At 21.6% G+C, this 22,682-nt stretch overlaps 4 protein-coding genes and 1 non-coding gene across 12 annotated transcripts; 2 read left to right on the forward strand and 3 right to left on the reverse strand.

Annotated features, from left to right (window-relative positions):
- Window positions 1-527: 527 nt before the first annotated feature.
- On the reverse strand, window positions 528-619 carry Trnay-gua. Its single transcript is given in 2 exon segments — window positions 528-563; window positions 583-619. It is a non-coding gene; the product is annotated as a tRNA-Tyr (tRNA).
- Window positions 620-4,251: 3,632 nt separating this feature from the next.
- Window positions 4,252-10,724, reverse strand: LOC102672715 (pyrroline-5-carboxylate reductase 2). Of its 3 annotated transcripts, XM_006618145.2 has the most exons (9): window positions 10,559-10,724; window positions 10,018-10,023; window positions 9,783-9,951; window positions 7,630-7,767; window positions 7,323-7,393; window positions 6,321-6,491; window positions 5,284-5,496; window positions 5,016-5,181; window positions 4,252-4,921 (listed from the first exon to the last, which is right to left on the reverse strand). In XM_006618145.2, exons 3-9 carry the CDS (start codon window positions 9,856-9,858, stop codon window positions 4,791-4,793), a joined length of 966 nt encoding a protein of 321 aa, XP_006618208.1. In that variant the 5' UTR covers window positions 9,859-9,951; window positions 10,018-10,023; window positions 10,559-10,724; the 3' UTR covers window positions 4,252-4,790. The 3 variants fall into 3 exon arrangements, with proteins under 3 accessions (XP_006618208.1, XP_031367541.1, XP_031367542.1); XM_031511681.1 differs by lacking the exon at window positions 10,018-10,023 and having other exon boundaries at window positions 10,557-10,714; XM_031511682.1 differs by lacking the exons at window positions 9,783-9,951; window positions 10,018-10,023; window positions 10,559-10,724 and adding an exon at window positions 9,703-9,740.
- A 1,761-nt stretch (window positions 10,725-12,485) lies between these two features.
- Window positions 12,486-16,549, forward strand: LOC102672579 (transmembrane protein 135-like). The gene is made up of 9 exons (XM_006618144.2): window positions 12,486-13,037; window positions 13,486-13,616; window positions 13,833-13,959; window positions 14,115-14,269; window positions 14,341-14,599; window positions 14,708-14,875; window positions 14,960-15,100; window positions 15,189-15,355; window positions 15,429-16,549. Exons 1-9 carry the CDS (start codon window positions 12,894-12,896, stop codon window positions 15,541-15,543), a joined length of 1,407 nt encoding a protein of 468 aa, XP_006618207.1. The 5' UTR covers window positions 12,486-12,893; the 3' UTR covers window positions 15,544-16,549.
- A 438-nt stretch (window positions 16,550-16,987) lies between these two features.
- On the reverse strand, window positions 16,988-19,909 carry LOC102672159. 6 transcript variants are annotated; one of them, XM_006618140.2, is made up of 6 exons: window positions 19,436-19,909; window positions 19,262-19,354; window positions 18,860-19,193; window positions 18,592-18,779; window positions 17,525-18,516; window positions 16,988-17,428 (listed from the first exon to the last, which is right to left on the reverse strand). In XM_006618140.2, the coding sequence occupies exons 1-6, from the start codon at window positions 19,486-19,488 to the stop codon at window positions 17,145-17,147; spliced, it is 1,944 nt and encodes a 647-aa protein (XP_006618203.1). In that variant the 5' UTR covers window positions 19,489-19,909; the 3' UTR covers window positions 16,988-17,144. The 6 variants fall into 6 exon arrangements, with proteins under 6 accessions (XP_006618203.1, XP_006618206.1, XP_006618205.1 ...); XM_006618143.2 differs by having other exon boundaries at window positions 17,099-17,428; window positions 18,860-18,985; XM_006618142.2 differs by having other exon boundaries at window positions 17,099-17,428; window positions 18,860-19,201.
- LOC102672020 (haloacid dehalogenase-like hydrolase domain-containing protein 2) lies at window positions 19,620-21,259 on the forward strand. Its single transcript, XM_006618139.2, has 4 exons — window positions 19,620-19,952; window positions 20,178-20,477; window positions 20,630-20,840; window positions 20,917-21,259. Exons 1-4 carry the CDS (start codon window positions 19,858-19,860, stop codon window positions 21,082-21,084), a joined length of 774 nt encoding a protein of 257 aa, XP_006618202.1. The 5' UTR covers window positions 19,620-19,857; the 3' UTR covers window positions 21,085-21,259.
- The last annotated feature ends 1,423 nt before the right edge of the window (window positions 21,260-22,682 follow it).

Below are 22,682 nucleotides of genomic sequence, written 5' to 3' on the forward strand. Positions count from 1 at the left end.
ATAATTTAAAATTAATAAAGAATGTTTAATTTTCAATATTTTTAATTGTTTATTAAAAAAATTAAATAAAAAAAATAGAATAATAATTTTTATGCTATTTTCAATTTAATAAAAACACAGGTTAGATATCTCTTTCTCATTTTTTTCTTTTTTAAAATTTAATTTTTTTAATTTAGAAGTAACGGGAAAAGTTAATATGCAATTATAAAAAGAATAATCTGCATTACCACCAAACATCTACACCATGATATGTAGTTGCACTTCCAGAGGGCAGTATGAATTTGATGCATAAAATAAAACAATAATAATCGTTATATTATATCGATTAATAAAATGCAATAACGTATTCGAAGAACAAGAAAAAAAATTCTTTTAATAATAAAAAAATTTATTTTTTCTATTTTTTAATATTATATTATTAAATTATGTAACTTTCTATGTTATAAAATATAGTAAAAAAAAAAAATAAAAATATAAAAGCAGATGACGAAAATGAAAATCATAATTTTAGAGAATTAAAAAAATTTTCCTTCGAGCCGGATTCGAACCAGCGACCTATGGATGTCTCCAGAAATCAACCAACTACAGTCCACCGCTCTACCAACTGAGCTATCGAAGGAATTACAAAAATAGTACGTTTTAACGTAAACAAATCGCAATTTATCATACAGTAAATTTTAAGATTATTTGTTAATAATAATACACATATATGTATATAATAATAATAATTATTATAATTATTAATGCATTATTACAGATAATGGATTATTTGTATGTATATATAAATATATTCGAAGACAATAAAACAAAAACGTTTTGATTTTTGTAGTTAATTATAATACACAAAAAGACAAAGAAATATAATAATATTTTTTTTATAATTAGAATTAGAATATATAGTTGTACAAATATCATGTTCGAATGTTCAAGTTTAAAAATATATTGAAGGATAAAACAATTATTACAAAATAATTCTGGATCATGTACATGAAATTCATTACATGATTAAGATTAAACCTCAATAATATTACAGAAATTATAAAGGAAATTGAGTAATTATATGTTCATATTTTTTTTTTCGCGATAGTAAGTACTACATATGTCATAAAATTAGATACGATAATTAATAAATGAATGGCAAATTCAAAAGAACGGATTGTACATTAATAAATGATTTCTGACAAAATTGAAAGAACAAAATAACTCTACAATGATATGACAAATATTGATATAATACATGATTAAAATAAGCGAAATCGTTATTCATAAATCAATGCATAACCTAAAAACACTCACCCACAATGCTCGCTGAAATGCTTCGTTGTGATGGTAACCGAAATATTTCTTGACATCAATGTCCATCCAATCATTCGATGAAGTTAACATTTATCACAGATTTGCGTCAGGTTTGCCAAACATTTCGCGGAACATTAATGCACTTTTTTTGTTTACACACATCATTACACATCGCACTTGTAATATCAAACGCTGCCACTTGTCGAACGTTTCCGAATAAAATATTCTACTGTCAAACTTGCTTATAATTGTATCATGTGCTGCCATCTAACAGCATCACAAGAAGTTCAAATTTGAATATTTTTTAAACCATTTTTAAAAAAATCAATTACAGAATATTTTAAATATATTAATAAAAATTGAATTTTATGCTTTAGAAATATTAAATTAAATTAATATTATTACTTTATTTATTATTAGATTTTAATACTTAATTTAAAATAATGATTACAAGCAATACAAAATGAAATTTAATTTAATTTAAACTATAAAATTTATATTCTAAAATAAATCAATATTGATTCTAAATAAGATATTGAAGTCACGAAATTTTGTATTTATGAATAATTTTTTTATCAAATACAAACATTTTATATATCATAAACAAAAAAAGAACTTCTGAAAACTTCTAATTCAGTGACTAGTTCAAACTATTAAATTAATAATGGCTGATATATGTGCCATCTTCAGGTCGATTACAATATTAATATTTATATTTAAAATTTAAAAATTCTAAACAGTATTTAAATTATGTTAAAACATTCTTTTTCTTTATAAATAAATAAATAATTAATAATTAATTTATATCTTTTAAAAATAAAATTTTTCATATTAATATCTTTGTTGTATTATTAAATAAATTTTTTTTATTTCATATTTGTTATTTTAAATGATATTTTGTTACCATATTTTGCTTGTATTCTATAATATAATTAATTTAACTTTAATGATATAATTTAAACTATTTGTCTATTTTAATTTATGGCATTAATTACAATATATGATATTATTCATCATTATCAATAATATATATAATTACATCAAATAAATTCAAAACAAGAAAATATTATATATAAGAATTTAACCTAAAAAATATTGTATTAGTATAAAATTCATAAAAAGTATAACAAAATTTTTTATCTTTTTATCTTTATATAAAAGATAATAAAATCATGTGCAAAAATAATAGAAAATATAGAAAATATTATAAATTAATATTATAAATATTATAAAAAATTATAGTTAGTAATTTTAAATAATTATATAAATATCAAAATAATTATAATGAATAATAAAATAAAATGTGACAATAATAAATTTAAATATTTAAATGAATGAATAAGAAAAAAAAATAATATTGATTTAATGAACAAATATATAAATATAGTTTTTCATCGTATTACAAATATTAAAATAATATAAGTAAGTAAAAAATAAATATTTTTATATTATATTTTATGTATTATAACTTTTAATCATGAATTCAATTGATTAATACTTGCTTAAATTTTTCAAATGGAAGAATATATAATATGTATAAGATATTATAGATCTAATAACACAATTTAAATATCAATATAATATTTTTTCATGCAATTCTTCATTTCATTTTTAGAATATTATTAATGATATTTTTTAATTTAACTAATTTATATTTTTCTTTATTTTTCTCTGAAATAGAATTGAATATCAAAAAATTTATAAAAAACAATTGACAAGTAATTGAAAAAAATATAAGAGAACATAAAGAATTGAAAACATACAATAATTTCCTGAATTATGAAAACTAAATGTGAAAAAAAATACTAGATTAGAATGAAGAATATTTGCAATTGAAAATGAACTAATTCTACTTTATTAATTCTAAAGAAAAGTATATATATCATTTATAATAAGCTAAATCATAGGTTTTTATATAAATATCATATGCGTTGGACAGAAAAAATAAATAAGTATGCTAAAAAAGAATTGCATAATTTTTTGGAAAACATGCAATTGAGAACAATGGAAATAATAAATTGCATTATAAATTAAGAAATTTCTGAAATAATTTGTTGTCTGGATAATCACAGCATAAATAAATTATCTTTCCTTTTTATTGAAAAAAGATTTTATTTAATATGAAAATGCATGTTTCTTAACATCTTCTTAACGTATTATTCGAAAAATTTATATTATAAATTTGTATTGTAAATAAAAAAAAGAAAATTTTTTGAACGAATGATAAAATCAAAGAGAAAAGCACCAAAAATAAAAAAAAAATGAAAAAAAAGTTAAGAACAGAATAATAATACATAACTATATTAAATTCTTTGCGATATAAAAATCAACAAATTTGATAGATTATACAGAGAAAAAGTATTTAGATTCTAGATTAAACTATTACACATAAATCTTATGAATTATAATGTAAAGACAAAAATAATGATATTATTCAAAAAAATTATTATATATTATAGAAAAATATTTAATTTTTAAGATTAAAATCAGATTTTAATTTTTAATAATGAATTTTAATTTTAAACAAGAAAAAATTTAATTGAACAGCAAATATTATAAATTATTATAATAAAATTATAATAAAAATTTAATTCTTATTTATAGATTTAATTAGTTTTAATTAGTTTAATTAATTAGATTTAATTATAATGCTATATGTTTTTATCTCATAAATATTCATAAATATTTTATATTTTAGAATTAATATAACTTAAGCTACTAACTTAATTTTCAAAATACAAATACACTAATAGATACAAATAAATATAATAATAAAAGAAAGAATAGAAATTTTATTATTATATATTAAAAAAAAAAGTATTATAAAAATTTATTTATAAAAAAAATTTGTAATAGAAACATTTAAAATTTCAATATTTATTTTAACATTTCAATGTAAAACAATAAAAATAACATTTAATATGTTATTTTTTAAATACAGTATAAAATGCCATAATTTTATATGTATATATATTATGTTTATATGTATAAAAAATTATAATTTGTATGATAATTTTTATAATCTTAATATGAATTTATCATCAAATTCGTTTAAACGAAGAACATATTCGTATGTTCTTATTTCATTTATACTAAAAGTATAAGCGTAAAAATATTATCATTAAATACAAAATATAATTATATACATTTTTATACATTTTCATTACAAAATATGTTATCATCAAAAAAATGACAGATCTTAAATTAACATTTTTGGACGTTGTTCTTTGAACATACAACAATGAATCATAAACATTTATCAAGTTAAAAGAATTATATACAAAATATACAAAATATTTTTCAGAAATAATATGTTAGAAATTTTTTATAAAAGATAACAATTGTAAAATTATACATAAATCGTTACTAAATTGAAACTATTATATTATTACTATGATTTACTTTGTTTTCTAAAACTGTAACTGTTACAACAATGCTTTCTTACTTTTTTCGTTTTTTTATCAACAACTACAATTCTTCCTTCTTCTGTCAATCTAATTTTTCTTTGTATTTGACTGTATTGAACTAACTTCCTTACATCGTTTCGTTGAGACTTCAACTGCTCCAATTATAGCTGATCTCAATCCGTGTTCTTCTAAATAATGTAATGCAACTATGGTAGAGCCTAATTCAAATAAGAATAAATAATTTGTAAATAAGAAATGCATAATAATTATTAGTAAATATGTTACATGATATTAAATATAGCTTTTTTAAACCTGCTGGCGATGCTACATCATCTTTAAGCTGTCCTGGATGAGTCTTCGTATCTCGAACCATAGTACCAGCTCCAAGAACAGTTTGAGCAGCTAATTTATACGCAAATGGCCTCATGAGACCCATTTTTACACCTCCATCCGCCAAAGCCTCTATCATCATATATACCTATATTGGTAAAAAGTAAAGAATAAAAATTATTTATTATATAATATTATTGAGTAATTATTGAGAAATATATATATATATATGTGAAATTTCGAAACATACATATGCAGGTCCTGAACCAGCTAAACCCGTAACGGGATCAATTAAGTTTTCAGGTACTTCTTCACATAAACCCACAGAGGAGAATAATTTTTCCGCTATTTCAGCTTCTTTATCGCCTGCATACTTTCCACGAGCATATACTGTTGCACCACAACCTACAAGAACTGGCGTATTGGGCATTACTCTAATTACTGGAGTTCCATCTGGTAAGGCCTAAAATTGAAATTAAAATTTTAAATTAAAATTCTTAAATAATGAAATAAATGAAAAGAATAAAAGATAAAAAATAAAACTGTCTTTTGTTACGAATCACGATATATATTTATAAATTTCACGGCATTGAACGCCAAAGTAAAAAATAAAAACTTTCCTGCCAAGGTCATGCATTTTTATTCTTGATTTCTTTTAAAAATATATTTTCGAAAAAAAATTCAAAATGTTGAAGAATACTTAAATATAAATTATATTTTTTGTGACCATGAGATTATATATAATTCATGGAATGTCAAGACCAATATAACATATCCTACAAAGTGCTTTATCATTCATGCTTGAGATCGTGCGTTATATCGTCAATAATAGCTTACATTTTAAAAATATTTTGTAATGTAATGCGAAATATGAAAATATAAAAACTGATCTTTTTATACAGTAATTCAAAGAAATTCATTTTTTTATGTTTAATATTTTTTTTTTAAACATAAATCATTAAAAATTATTTCTTAAATCAATAAAAACTTAATTGTAATTATTTTTTATATAACTTTTTGTACTATATTTTATAAGAATGTTGAAAACTAAATCAGCTAGAAATTTGTAATTCTAATATATTATTTATATATATTAAAAATAAAGTTTTTATAGAAAAGTTAAGATAGAAAATAATTGTGATAATATATATGAAAAATATCTAATGTATAGAGTCCAATCTGCGATTGGAAATATAATAATAATAATTTATAAATATAATAGTATTAATTTATTACATTTATTATACAGCGTTCAATATACCAATAACAAGAAAAATTAAATTATACCTTTTCTAATGATGCCAATGGAATACCCATAGCAATAGAAAGTAAAAGTTTTTTGTAATTTTTTAATTCTGGAAGAACCTTTGGAACCACCTGTGGTTTTACTGATAAAATCAAAACATCGCCATAATCAATTACAGGTTGGTTTGAAAATACAGTGTTTGATCCTATTTCCTGGAATCATAAATTAATTAAAATATTAATATTAAAAAAATCCAAATCAAAATATGTCAAAAACTATTCAATAACATACTATAAAATAAAATAATGTATTGATATATGATAAATGAAATTAAATTTTATAATTTGCAATATAATTCATAAAATTATTATGAAGCAATTATTATTATATTGTTATTATGAAAGATAAGATATAGCATGACATTGGAAATATTTTTTCCTACAATAATTATCGATAATATAACAATTAATAATCTACAAATATAAAAATTCATATTTTATAGAATTTTGAGAAATTAAATTTCAATTTAAATATTAAAAGAAAGTATATTATATCTATTAATACATTATGAATGCTAAAGTAAAATTACGCTTTATTTAATTATTAATCCTTTCTTTTCAAAGATAAAATTATATTAAAACGTTGATTTTAATAAAACGTGAATTTTAATCTAATGAAATAATATGCTAAAATAATAAATTTGAATTGCAAATATCATAAAAACAATCATAACTGTAAACACAGATTAAAATTATAATAATTGATTTGATTAAATTTAAAATTGTTTATTTAATTTCAATTGAATTATAATCATACATATACTAAAAATTAATTATTACTCTGAATGTCAAGTATTTCTATCTTTACTATCTATTCGTCGAGCAAACAAAAAATATTTGTTTTTATGTTTTTTTTTTTCAAAGCAAATGCTTAAAACTGATAAAGATAATGATCTGATAATTATGCTTTATTATCATTATTTATATATCTTGGAATGCAATGATAAGAAATTAAATTCACTTGATAAAAAAAATTACTTGTACCTTAAACGCATCTATACTACTTATATCATTTGGAAGGCAGCTAGCCAACATCATTTCACCTTTGCTTAATCCTAAAAATCATGAATATGTAAAAGGATTATGTAAATATATTGAAAAATCAAAGAAATAAATCATTTCGTATTTTAAATAATAAAATGAGGATATTTACGTCAGAAATTTTTTATTATAAAATTCAATATATAAAATTCAATATCAATGTTCAGTCATAGCAAAAAAAAAAAAAAAAAAAAATTAATAATTATTTCAAATGAATGAATATTTACGTTATCTATTATGTTATCTTTACCAGATCGTATGAAACCTCTAGCCAAAGCCTGAGCCATCTTGCCTCCTCCGATAAATCCAATCTTTAACATTTTCGTATCGATATTCAACGTGACTCTTTTTTTCTTCTCTTCTCCGTCGCCAAGAAGTTGGTCACTCACTGTGCAAAGAAAAACTAAATTTCATAAAGATGAATTATCAACTTTAAATATATATATANTTTTTTATATATATTTTATATATATATAAAATAAACTAATAATATTTAAATTTCAAGACTGAAACTGAAGTTTCAAGAAATTTTTTATTTAACTTGATTTCTTTTGTGAATAATTATAAAGAAAAAAGTTTAAAAAAAAATTGTTTTTTTATAATCCATAAAACAAACACACAATAATTATTTATGAAAAATATTGAAATCACAAGCAGTTTCTGATTTAACGTATTTAATTAATATGCTTGAACAAATTGTTTCCACTTTCTGTTTCCCATTCTATCTTCTTCGACAGAGAAATGATTTTAATAGTATTTTTTTTTATATGTAATCACGCATGAGATAAAGTATAAAGTCTGCGCAATATGTTTTCATACATTAAAAACATGCGACGAACGGAACATGAGTAACAAATCTCTCAAAACATTTCTACGATCGCGCCGTTTCTTTAGTGAATTATTAAATATTTCTCATGCACTTTTACAAGAAAATTATGAGATGCCATAATTCGTCGTTCTATCGCATTGTTTATGACAACTGAAGGTTTCCTATAAATCGCTTCTATTATATGTACATCGATAAACGAGTATTACATAATTGTTATTCAAATTGTTCTTAATAAGATGAATTTGAATGCAGACAATCAAACCAAGTTACGTTTTCAACAGTGAGCAATAGATATTTCAACATAGTGACAATGGATATTTAAATTAAATTGTTTAGATAAAAGATCTGCATAATGATGCATAAAAATATACAATATATAAGATAAAAATATATATATATAACTTAATGTTATAATATGTAAAATATACAAATATATATATATATAATATTATTTAAAAAAAAAATGTTTATTTTTTTAATAAAGAATTTAAAAATAAAAGAAGAATTTAAAAATAAGATCAACACGTTTGAAATTAAAAATAATATAAAAAGATAATATTAAAAATATTAGATAAGCATTAAAAATTTTTTTGAATATAAAGATTTATATAAAGACTAAAAATAATATTGATTCAAAGTTAATATTGATTCAACAAAACAAAAAATTATAAGCCAAAAATCAAAAGAAATATATTTTAATTATATAATCATTTTTAACAAAGATAATGACTTCTCAATTGGTAATACATTTTTGTACATTATTATAAATATATATTAGATATTATTTTTTTCACCAATGAAGTGCAATTAAAAAAAAATATTGTCTAGAATATGAATCTTATGCTCGATTAATCAAATGAATATACAAATGTCATACAATTCACTTATCTAGTTATCCAGCATCTTATTAAGATATTATGAAAATTACAGACATTTTGCTATTTTTGTTAAAAATAATTATATTATTTGATTAACGTGTATTTCTTAGCTACAGTTTTTATTTTTCTTCGACTCAAAGTTTATGCAAACATTTAAAAAATTTTTAAGCGCTTATTGATACTTATTGATATTTATTGATACTTGTAGATTGTTATCTTCCTATGTTATATTTAGTTCCAATCTAGATTTAGAGCACAAGAAATATAATGAAATTTATCAATGATTTGTTTCTGAATTTTTGTGCACATTATTGGAATTGTAATAAAATTAAAATAATTTAATTTTTCATTCAATACCAAAAATTTATATAAATACATATTAAAATTTCTAAATTCATTTGATAATTAGATTTTCAATCATTATTAATTATTGAGCAATTAAACGATTCGTGGAAACTTTTATTCAGCTATTATGAGCGCTATACTTTCGCTCATATTTCAGTTTAAGTTTAATCACGTCCGCACGTATTCAAGTGAATGCATGCGAATGTGATAATAGTACGACACAAACAATATCACGTGCGGAAAGACTTAGCAATTGATTAAGCAGACTCACGTTTCGTTTTATTATCACGGATCATTTGATAATATTGCGATCTAAATTGAGCGGAAGTAATATTACTATTTATTACTCACCGCTTCGAGCATTTAAACGTCGACGAACTCGTCGGCCTAATCTTAGAAATTCCATTGTCTTCAATCCTGTAGTCATTATTCTCCTTTTCTTCTCTTTTTTTTCAGCAAGATTAGAAAATAATTGATAAATACAAAGTTGTTGAGATTAAATGTACGGCGCCACGATAAGCTATAAACAAATAGAATTCGTTGAAAGATCTAAAAATCGTGTTTACAATAGAAATTTCTCGAATGCAATACATATATATATATATATACAGATTTATTTTTATTTACTTTAATATTTATTTTATATTATTATTATACGAATATATTCACATTTACTTAAAATTTATATTAAAATAATTGCATATCAAATCGTTATATGATTAAAATACATTATTTGTTATATTTATCTATATTTTATAATTTTTATAAATATAGGTATATGTATTTATTGCGCTAATTATATTTTAAAAAAAAAAAAAAGGAAGAATTATTATCAGAACGTGAATATATATATATTTTTCAATGATTAATGTAAAAATGTTAAATACATGTATGACATTATAAGAATAGAAGATAATATAATAAAGGGATATAAACATATAATTAAACTGATTAATTAAAAAAAAAATATAAAGCTAAAAAATGCCTACGTGATATAAGTCACGCAACTGATATAATTACATATACATCTATTAGATATTATTTATAAACAAAAAATGATTTAAAATTTTTTTTATGTGTGTTTAATAATTTATAAAATTACGTAAATAAATAATAAAAACTTACATGATTTACATACTGCAGAAAATATCTCTTTATATACAATCTTATGATGCAATGATGTCACACTGCAATCGGCAAAACGATTGTTCTCTTCGTAATTGTGTACTATATTTAACACATATACTGTCTCTTCCCTGCCTTATATACCAACATGGATCACCATGTAGAACTGAAATACGAGTAACAATTATTGTTCATCAGATACGGAAAACTACAGTCGTAGTGACCAATCACAATTCAAACATAATTGTATCACCCCTTATCTGATACAGTGTCTTTCCAAGTCTAACGTATAGGATCTCGAATTATCTATAACCAGGTATCTTTGCACTATCCTTAAATTAAATTCTGCTTAAAATTTATAATAACGAATTGATCCTCTGATAAATTTTAGTGTTAAATTTTATATAAATATACATTAATATTCATTTACTACATAATGTAATAAATATGATATATAAATTCGACTTATTAATTATCAGAAATATCTTTAACACATCAATAAATTATCAATAGATTATAATTAACGAAAACGAAGATTTCTCTTAAGTAAATGCTAAGTATAAATATTAAGTATGACAAAACGAATGTAACCCGCGATTTGTAAGCTATAAAATTCTCTAAAAAGACGTTCCAGAAACAGTACATAGATGTCAGTAGCAATGTAGTTATGCGATCATGCGCGAGTGTAGTATAATATATATGTCACATTATGAAATCGATTTTTTTTTTATATAAAATAAAAATAAACAAATACATTTTCTCAAGCTAAATATTATTTTGTATAATTAAAAACGTAATATAATTCTAATTCTCTATCGATCATTATAATTTCTCTAATAAACTTATTTATAAATCGTAATTTAATAGTAAAAGATTTTATAATGCTTATAATATCCTTATACATAGCTTTTAATATATTGTATAATATTTTATATATTTTTATGATTATTTCCAGATCTTAATATAAAATTACACTCACAACTTATTACTCATCAAAATTTAACTTTAATTATCAATGACCGACAGAGCAACAACATAAAAGTAAAAAAGGATCGCTTGAATTCCTAATAAAAGAACTTGTTTCAATATATTTGCACACATTTACATTTTTTTTTTATAATATTTTGTTTCATTTTGTAAAAATTCTACCATCTTTTTATCATAAGAATTTCTATTACATTAGTTAGAAAATTTTTAATTTTATTAAAAAGTGTTTAGTGAAATATTTTGGTATTATAATTCTTATAGTTTTCAAATACTTTATTCAAATTTAATATGAAAAATTTAATAATGATATATAATTTGATGTTTAATAATGACAATAATTTAAATAATGATATAAAATATACTGATAAAATTTTACTATTATAATACTATACTATAATATATACTATATAAATTTTAATATATATTTATATAAATGTAAAAAATTTAAAAATTTATATTATAAATTTTTCAAAAAAATTATTCTTAATATTTATATATTACATTTCTAACTTATATTACTAATTTTAATCTAACAGATATACTTTCACATAAAGTAGGTTTATAGTAATAGTAAACCGGAAATAGAATTAGAAAGTTATTATAAATTATAATATATAAATTTTAATATAATGCATTTAAAAAAAATCATCAATATTTATTTATTGGAAATGTATAAAATGAATTTTTAATATAAATTTTTTAAAATTATAACAAATAATTATATAAACAAACATTTATTTTACATAGAGATATATGTATATTTTATATATTTTTTTTCATCTGCGATTAAAAAAATAATAAAATAAATCATTAACATAAATCAATAAGATAAAAATAATTTTTTTTACTTTAATATTAATATTAACTTATTGAAATATATTTAAATATTTAAATTATAATAGTAAATGTGAAAGGTCGTTCGAAAATGAGTTGACTTTGTATTGCCTGTTCAGTCGGTGACGAGCGGTCGACAAGTCCGCACGCATTGATTTAGGTGTTACTGTGAATATTTTTCTACAAAACGCATGAGCATTTATGATATACCGCTTTAAGAAACTAAAATTTAAAATCAGAAACAAGTTTATTTAATTCTTGATAAATATTTTCAACTATTATATAGATTTATTTAATTAATTATAATTCTATCAATTCACGTTTAGCTGCGAAATTCAAAATAATGTATAACAATTAAAAAAAATGAATTCAACAAAGTATTTGACATTATCAAAATAATTATAACTGTGTGTCAGCAAAAGTGTTATCTCTAGTTTTGTGCGATATTCCTCGTTGAAAATTGACATTTTATAACCAGAAATTGGATTTAATTGCGAAATTTTTAGTTATCAAAGAATGCCTTCACAACTAAGCAAATGCATCGATATATCCTGTAAGGAATACTCACATCATTGGAGAGATTCCTGTTTAATAGCAGCAGCCGGTCTTGGCATAGATGCTCTTCAAGAATGTCTAAAGATATATTCTACAGTTTACATAGTATGTTTATTAATTTTTTCTTTTAATTTTGTCTAAATTTTTTTATATCTTGTTTTCAATTTAATAATCGTGATGTATCATTGAGATATAAACTATAAGAAAATCTTAAATATAACACGTTTTTATTCATATTTTTCTTATGAAAAGTGGTAATAATTGTTATTATAAAAAAAATACAACTTCTTCACATATAAATCACAATTGGTTGAATTATAACATTTGTATAAATAACAGTAAACAGTAAATAGCATTTCATTTTCTCGAAAGATATTTATTGATAGAATTGTTTATATTATCCGATAAATAATCATTTTTGAACTTCCAAGTTGTATAATTATTTCAAGCAAAAAGAAAAAAAAATTACAAATTACAAATTGTTTCAATTTTTCAAATTTAACTAACGATATTAGCGATATACGATTTCTATTTTCTTCGATATTTATTTTAGGTTGCTCTTTTAATGAAAGGAAAAGTACCATCTAAAGCAGATATTAAAAAAACAATATTGGGTCTTTTGCAATCAACTGCTTTTCTTTCATGGAGTGCTTTCTCATATTCTGTGTTTATTTGTTCTCTAAGGTTTGCATAAATGAATTTGCAATTTTATTTATAATCATATATAGTTAAAAATTTTTGCTAAATAAAAGTATAAGAAGAAATTTATTATATATTAAAATTAAAATAATTTGAAATAAAATCTTTGAATTGAATTTGTTATTCTTCATTATTTAATTTAAGAATATTTTTTTATTATTTTATATTATTATCTATACATATAAAAACTATACATTTCAGACGTATACTTGGAAAATTCAGTCTTTTGACTGTATCATTTCTTCCATCTTTTTTATCTAGTTTATCAGCTATTATTATTGAGCGACCATCAAGACGTTCTTTATTAAGTTTATATGTATCTAATGTTGTGAGTAGATTATTTTGTTAATTTCTTGTTAACATAATAGAAAATAGAATTTTCATATGAAAATTTATATGAATCTATAAAAATATAATTTCAATATTTATTTTAATTATATATTATTTTTTTATTACATAATTAATTATAATATTCTTTATTAGGCAACAGAAACATTATTTAAAATGGGAGTAGAAAGAGGATATTATTCTCCTATTTCACATGGTGGAACATATATTTTTGCTATATCAATAGCATTGTTACTTTATTTCTATCGTTCTAAACCAAATAAACAAGTTTCCTTATATAAAATATTTAGGTACTTATTTAGTTTATTTTTATTTATTAATATTACAAACAATTTCCAATTAATTAGAAAATTTTCACTAGAATTATTGTTGGAAAATATGAAGGGAATGAATATCTTAAAAAAGAAAATTTAAATTGTGAAACACAAAACAACTCTACTAATGAAGAGAATAATGGAAATTTAATAAAACAACATGTTTTAAATAAAACATCCTGTAAAAAAAATATATTTATAAAATCATTTGAAATATACAAGAAAATCATAGAAAGATTAAAACAACTTAAAGGAAAACATATATCATGTTCACATCCTTTTAGTTGTGTTCATTATATATTAAAGGTATATATGTATATATATATTAAAGGTATATATGTGCATATAAATAAATGAATAACAAAAATTATATGATTTGAAGTGCATATTATTGATGCTTACTTTCATTTATAGGGTAGTATACAAGTATTTAGTTATGCTCTAAGTGCCCAATTAGTGATTAATTTGTTTTTTGGTACTAGAAAATTAATTACAAAACCATTCTTAACAAGAGCAATAATTTTTAGAAAAGACAATCTAAATTTACCTATGTTTTTAGGTGGTTTTACTGGACTTTATAGGGTATTATTATTATTATAAAAATTTATTACAAAATGTCAATTTTATTTAATTTATAATTTTATAATAATTTCAAATATATTTTAGTTAATATCCTGTTTATTGCGAAGATTTTTTAAAAAAGATTCTTCTTATTATGCAATACCCGCTGGACTTATTGGCGGTTTAACATTTATGATTTATAGTAGTAATACAATAGCTTTATATTTTATGTGGAAAGCATTGCAGGTATTTTTGAAACTAATTTTCTAATTTTGCAATTTAATATTTTCTTATATAAAAATTTAAACTTTACATTATATCTTTTTTCATTTAGTTGTTATGGAATGATCTTGTGGAAAAAAAGATAGTACCTGAAATAAAGTGGTTCGTGATCTTTTTATATTGTTTTAGTACAGCAGTACTCTTCCATGTAGCAATCTTTGAACCACATCTTTTAAGATCTTCCTATTGGAAATTTTTATATGCTATATCTGGAGGAAGGTAATAGATAAACTAATTATTCATTTAAATATTTAACATAAAATTACACTTCTTTTTTTTTCTACAATTTCAGAATAGCAACAATGTCTCGAGAACCATTAGATATATTTGGTTTTGAAACATCTAAGCATCTCATGGATGTACTAAGAAAAACTAATACTATCATTAAAAAAGCTTATATTTTTTAATTTAATGATATAAAAAAAAAAGATATATTGAATTTTTTTATACATGTGTTTGTTATTTATAATATCAGAAAAATGACAATATGATTCAAAATGTTTGTTTCTATGTAAAAAGATACAAAAAAATTTATATATAAAATTTCCTCCTTAAGAAAACTGAATTTGAATTTTTTGAATACACGTGCACTCAAGTAAGATCAATAGATATTCGAGAAATATCACGAGGTAAGGGGAATACTTCTAAAAAAAGAGAAAACAACATGTAATTATTATGTGCTATTAAAATTTCGGAACTTCTTCGTCTTGTATCTTTATATCATATTATAAAGTGCTATTTAATATTATATCATATGCAACAAATATATATATATAATTTTGTGTGTGTGTGTGTGTGTGTGTATGATTTCTTTTCGATTTGTAAAAGTATGTTAAATTTTTTATTTTTACTGTTGCATACGAGAGGACGAAGTTATGTGCAAAAAGTTTGTACGATATTGCTGTAGGCGGAGTCAATTCTGTTCCCCTTTCTTCATACCCCTTACATGCCTGAAATGTTTTAGTACACGTGTACTTAATAAATGTTCGTCTTGAATTTTTATAGTATAAAATAAAATTTTTTAACAATAAATAAAAAATGTATACAAGATGATTTTATAAAAAAACTATATTTTATAAAAATTAAATTTGAATATTTATTGGATACACTTATTCTTATATAGTCCTTGATAATGTAACGGTACAGTGAGGCAAGGGGAATAGGATAACTCCGCTTACGGTGCGCGTGTACTCCCACCGATAAGAAATGAGAAATGTTCCCCTGACCCCATATACCGCGAGAATATCCACTAGTATATCGGAGTGCACGTGTACCGAACAAGTACATCATCGGTTTATATTCTCGTTATATTTTTTCATAAATTTTTGATGTTATTAATTTTAAAATATCTTACATACATTGGAAGTATGTACTAATAAAATATATATATTAATAAAATAATTACCAAAGAAACAAATATAATGAACTTTTGTATTGTTAACATTTTGCAATAGCTGTAATTTTAAAATTTAGATTTTCATTAAATTATACTTAAAATGATTATTCATTAATATTATAATCTATATAATAGATATTTATGGTTATATGATATTTATTGATTATTCAATGTATCTGTGATGTTAATATAATTCATCTAATTTATAAATTTTATATATTAAAATATAATATATATATATAATAATGTGTAAAAAAAGATAAATAAGATAATGTGTAAAAAAAGAAAAAAAAGAGAAAAATATGAAACAATTATTATAAATAACTTGTTATAAAATTATATAGATATTTTTACAAACATGTACAAAAATCTTTTTTCTAAATATATATTCAATATATGTGATAGTAAAAAATTTATATATTGTTAATTAAAATTTTATAAGCAATTAAAAATTTTTTATATCTTATTTATATTTTAATAAAATTGTATAATTTATTTATTAAGTTAAAAAATATATTGTTGAATGTTTTTCTATTTCCATATTTCCATATTCCATATTATGAACATGCTGATAATGAATAAAATATACGTATGTAGAACATTATAAATATACTATTTTTGTTTTTTAGCAGTTTCTAATGCTTTATTCATTATAACATCTGCATTTCTTCGTTCTTGTTTCCTTTTTAAACGCTTTTTTTTCCTTAGAATATTATTCCAATTAATTTGACCTTTCATTTTTAAGTTTTTCTCATCTATAATTCCAGGAACAATTTTGGATTCTAATTCTGAAATATTATATTCTCGTATTGTACTATAAAGTGGATTTATAAATTCCAAGCTATCATCTTGCCAAGGAAGCAAACCAATTGGATATTCTGCCCAATTATAAGTTGCTAAAAAATAAATAACATATCTATTTATATATCTATTTATATAAACTTATATCTATTTATTAATATCTTAGAAAACTTATAACTTTATATACTTACCAACTGCGAAATTCCAGTAATTATTTCTAATATTTTCATTAGTAAAAATATGATATGTTTTATCTTGTAAATTATTTTGTGTATTATCTTTATTTAATACACATTTATCAAATTGAATATCTTTGAGAATAAAAGTTTTTTCATATTCATAAGAATCCATATTATTTTTATCAATTGTTATATAAAGATTCATTAAATTTAATAATAAATGCTTGTTATCATTATCTATTATTGGACTTATTAATTCTAAAAGAGGCACAATGAATTTAATTGAGAATTCATTTACATTTAATATAAGCTTTGAAATAAATTTTATATCAGTTAGACATGGTAATACTATATCTGATAAATTAAACCATAATACACATTTCAAATGCGGATAAATACGGTCTGTTTCTTCTTTGACTTTAAATTCAAAAGTTTTTACTGGTAAATTTTTTTGTGTTTTTTCTAACTGATATTCTAGAACTCGAGATATACAATGTGCATTATTTAATTTTAGAAAACTATATGATATAGAACTTATCCATAAAGAAGCTAGTAATCTCTTTTCTTTATTTATTTCTTCATCATGTACTAATTCAAGTAGTTTTATAATTAATACTTCCATGAAATCTTTTTCATATAATACAAATATTATATCTTTCCAAAACTCAATCATGGCCAATGGTAATACATTTTTTTGCAATGCAGTTTCAATATCCTCATTTTGAGTAAAAATTAATAAGATATCTTTATTTGGTAAAAAAATTTCTGAATTAAATAATGTATTGCAAACTATATTTTTTTTATTGGGTATAGATTTTTTGTTAAGATATCTAGATATTTCTGATAAAAGAACGATTCTTGCAGTTTCTAATGTATATTTTTTATCTTTTTTTATATCAGTCTCTCTAACAGTCTCAATATAGTTATCTTTTTTATTTTGCACATCTTCACTATTTTTTTCCAATAAAGAGATAGCATAAGAACGTAGATCTTGTAATGTTTCCCTATTAATGATATTAATTTATTAATATATATTTATCATAAACTAATATCATAAAATAATTAAATGTTACATATACCTCAATTGAGAATCTGGAACATTAGATACTAAATGATAACCAGCATGAATGTACAGACTGACAGAACTCCAGAGTTCAATTAAATCACTAAAATCCTGTACTTCTTCACTCTCTTGAATTTCTTTCATAGATTCTTCAGTAATTAAGCATTCCTCAATTTTTTTGCCTTCAGCTGCCCAATATTCTTCCTTTATATATATATATTTATATAAAAAGTTTTTCTTTTTTTGATATTATTATTATTAAATTTTTGTAAAAATAAGCTTACATGTAGCCAGGTTAACAATATATTCATTGCTATTCTCAATACATCAATAGATGGTAATTCATAACCATGAGCAGTATCATGCCTTAAGTTTACTATCCATTCTGGAATATTGAGCTGCTTTGCAATCTGAAACAAGGATGTTTGCTTCGTATGTCCTATATTAGATATATGATTTAGAAATCTCATTATTGTAGTTGAATACATCAAACATAAATCATTTTCATAACTAATTGGCAACTCGCCATTATTAATCTTGGAAGTCCATTCGCGATCTCTAATACACACTTGCATAATTGATAAAGTACAATCAACTCCTATCGGTAATTTTGGTATCCTAAAATATAAATTTTTATTAATACTCCTTATTTATGATACTCTATTAAATATTTATTATTTAATTACCTTGCTTTCCATGCAAGCAACATTTCGTATCCCATTAATTGTTCGTTTATGTTATTAGAATAAATCTGTTTATATACTTGATGCCATTCTGCGCTATGTAATGCAAATACAACTTTTAATTAAATAAATTTTTTTAACATATAAAAATTCTAAAATAGTTATTTTAATACTTACAGAGAAAACCATGGTACTTGTTTTACATCTTCTTGCCTCATGGATAGCGCCATATTTGACCACGTGCAATGAGAAACTTTACATTTATACTATTTTGTAATTGTTTAGACTTATATATACATATTATATATACAGTTGTCACGATATGCTACCTTCTCTATCATTAAAAGTGATTCATTTCTCCTACGGCAAATTTATACAAGAGAAGAATACGTTACGTCACATTGTTCTCAATGCCGTTGTTAGATTAGACAGAGATAATGTAATAAGGCTTCCATCAAAGTCAAACATTGTATCGTAATTGTGTATGTAATATATATACTTCGAATTGTGTAGCAAATATTGGATAAATAACCAAATTTATTATTATTATTATATAATATATAAATATATATAAAATAAATAATAAAATTTTGTAAAATATGGCAAAACAAATAAAAATGGTACTAATAGATCTTAGTGGTACTCTTCATATTGATAATACAGTGATTCCAGGTGCAGTGGAAGCTTTAAACAGGTGGTAATTTTATTTATTAAAATTATTTATATTTAATAAATATCATAATACATTTTATATTATGTCGATTCCATTTTATGATTTAAAATTGAATTTATTGATTTTAATGTCTATATAATGAATAATAATAGATAAATGAAGATTTAATAAATAAAATACAAATACAATTTATTAATGATGTATTCTAATGATGTATTAATATGAAATTTTATTACTTCTATATAGGCTTCGAAATGCTAATATACCGTACAAATTTGTCACAAATACAAGTAAAGAATCTAGCAACTTACTATATAATCGATTAACAAAATTAGGTTTTACTGTTAAAAAGGAAGAAATTTTTAGTAGTTTAATTGCAACAAGAAAACTAATCATTTCGAAAAAATTAAATCCAATGTTATTGATTGATCCTCATGCTAATGAAGATTTTGAAGATTTGGTAAAAACAAATGAAACAATGAATGCTGTAGTAATTGGATTGGCACCGGATAAATTTCATTACGAAGAATTGACAAAAGCATTCAGGTGTTTGTTTGCATTCAGCATGTTATGTAATAAAATTTTTTTCCAATATTATTTTTCCAGTATGTTTCTAACTTTATGTTTCCAATATTTAAATATATTGTAATAAAATACCTATTACAATATGTTTGGAAATAAATTATTCTTAATTTCAGGTTACTATTAGATGGTGCATCTCTCATAGCAATTCAAAAAGCTCGATATTATAAAAGATCAGATGGTTTAGCTTTAGGACCAGGGGCATTTGTTGCTGGTTTAGAATATTCTGCTAATGTAAAGGCAGAAGTCATTGGAAAACCTACTGCAGAGTTTTTTAAAGCTGCTTTAGGAAACATATCTCCCGAAGAAGCAATTATGATCGGCGATGTAAAAATTATTTTACATAAAGTTAATCAGTATGTTTAATGTTTAATTTTTTGTCGTATTTGTATCTTTTTTTTAGGATGTTAAAGATGATGTAGCTGGTGCTCAAGCTATCGGTATAAGAGGAATTCTAGTACAAACTGGAAAATATCGAAATGGAGATGAAAATACAATTACACCACTGCCTACAAAAGTATGCAGCTCTTTTGTACAAGCTGTAGAATATATTCTTAAAAAAGAAATTTAAATATTATGATTTTGCAATAATATAATGTATATTAGTGCACATGTACATTTATATAAGTTATTCTGTATTAAATTATATTTTATTCAAATATTAATAATTCTCTAATGATATACATGATCTAGGAATAATTTCACAATATAATAGTTTAAAAATATAAAGTAAATATCATAATCATAAAGAATTTTTTCTGAAATGAAATATAACATTATCAAATTGTATTTTTTCTAATAATAAAATGTATTACAGATTCTTTTCAATGTATTGCGCGATTAATATTTGAAAATATTTTATAAATATTAAACGAATATCGCCTCATCGTGTAATAGAATATAGAAAATTCATGGTATCGTATATAAATGAATTATATTTATAAAATAAGATGAACAATCAACTTTTTCAATCATAGAATTTTATAGATGTGAGACGATATCTATTGGATTCTAAAAACAAAAAAAAAAAATAATTATTTATAATTATAAATTTCTATCAATTATATAACATTAGATAATAAATATTAGAATTATCATGATTAATAAATTAATATTAAAAGCAGTTGTACAGAAAAATCTTTTTACAAGAAATAGGTGCACTGCAGAAATTTTTGTTTAGTATAAAATTTGGCACCATTTTACAATCTTTTCTTTCTTTTCTTCTTTTTAATATGAGAACTTTTATTTTGAGAAAATCTATTTGTCCCTTATTAAAAAGAGGGTATATAATTAGTTTTGATTTAAAGATCTCATGTTTTAAAAGTGTAATTACAAGCGCTTTTTTAATATTATACATTAATACTTCCATTAATGAACAATGTTGTCTTCAGTGAAGAAAGCTCAGTTATAATATTTTACGAATACTGTATGAAATGCATGTCTTGTGTGTAAAATAATTACAATATTATCTACAAGTGAAGCTATGAAAAAATATACTAAATTTTTATGAACTTGCAATTATGCAATTATTTATGATATAAAAATTATAATATGAAAAAAAGTAAACAAAGTTTTTTACAATGAAACAAAAAAAGTAAATTATCAAAAAATTTCATTCAATAGTTAATACTTAAAATTTATGAAGAGAACTCTTACAAATATATAACTAAATATTAGATTCTGATAAAATATTTTCTATGATTATGCACCATAATAACATTAACTTACAATTCATATTATTTTTAAAAGATCAGTAGATTATTTCATAATTTAAATGCCCTCTACAACTTATAATCTAGGATCAGGCACATATTGATTTTCTGTTGCAATAAGGAGGGTCATTTTACGAAAATACATTTCACTTAAGAAATGAATAAAATATATATAATGATAAAAATCAAATGTGGCAATAATTGATCTTTGCAAAAATATACATATAATACCGATATATAAACATAAAAATGAATCAAACTTAACTGTAATTTTACAATATTTTTGGTAGTTATTCTATTAATCAACGTCCTTAGTTCGAAAAACATTTATCACAGAGTTCTAAAAATTTCTAATAAAAATAAAGAAAGAAACTAAGTTATAATAACTAATTCTTTTTTACATTATTAAATAAGTATAGCAAAAACTTAGCAAATAAATACTTACACGATATGTAGC

The sequence above is a fragment of the Apis dorsata genome, unplaced genomic scaffold (assembly GCF_000469605.1).
Source record: "Apis dorsata unplaced genomic scaffold, Apis dorsata 1.3 scaffold_341, whole genome shotgun sequence".
NCBI lineage: Eukaryota > Metazoa > Arthropoda > Insecta > Hymenoptera > Apidae > Apis > Apis dorsata.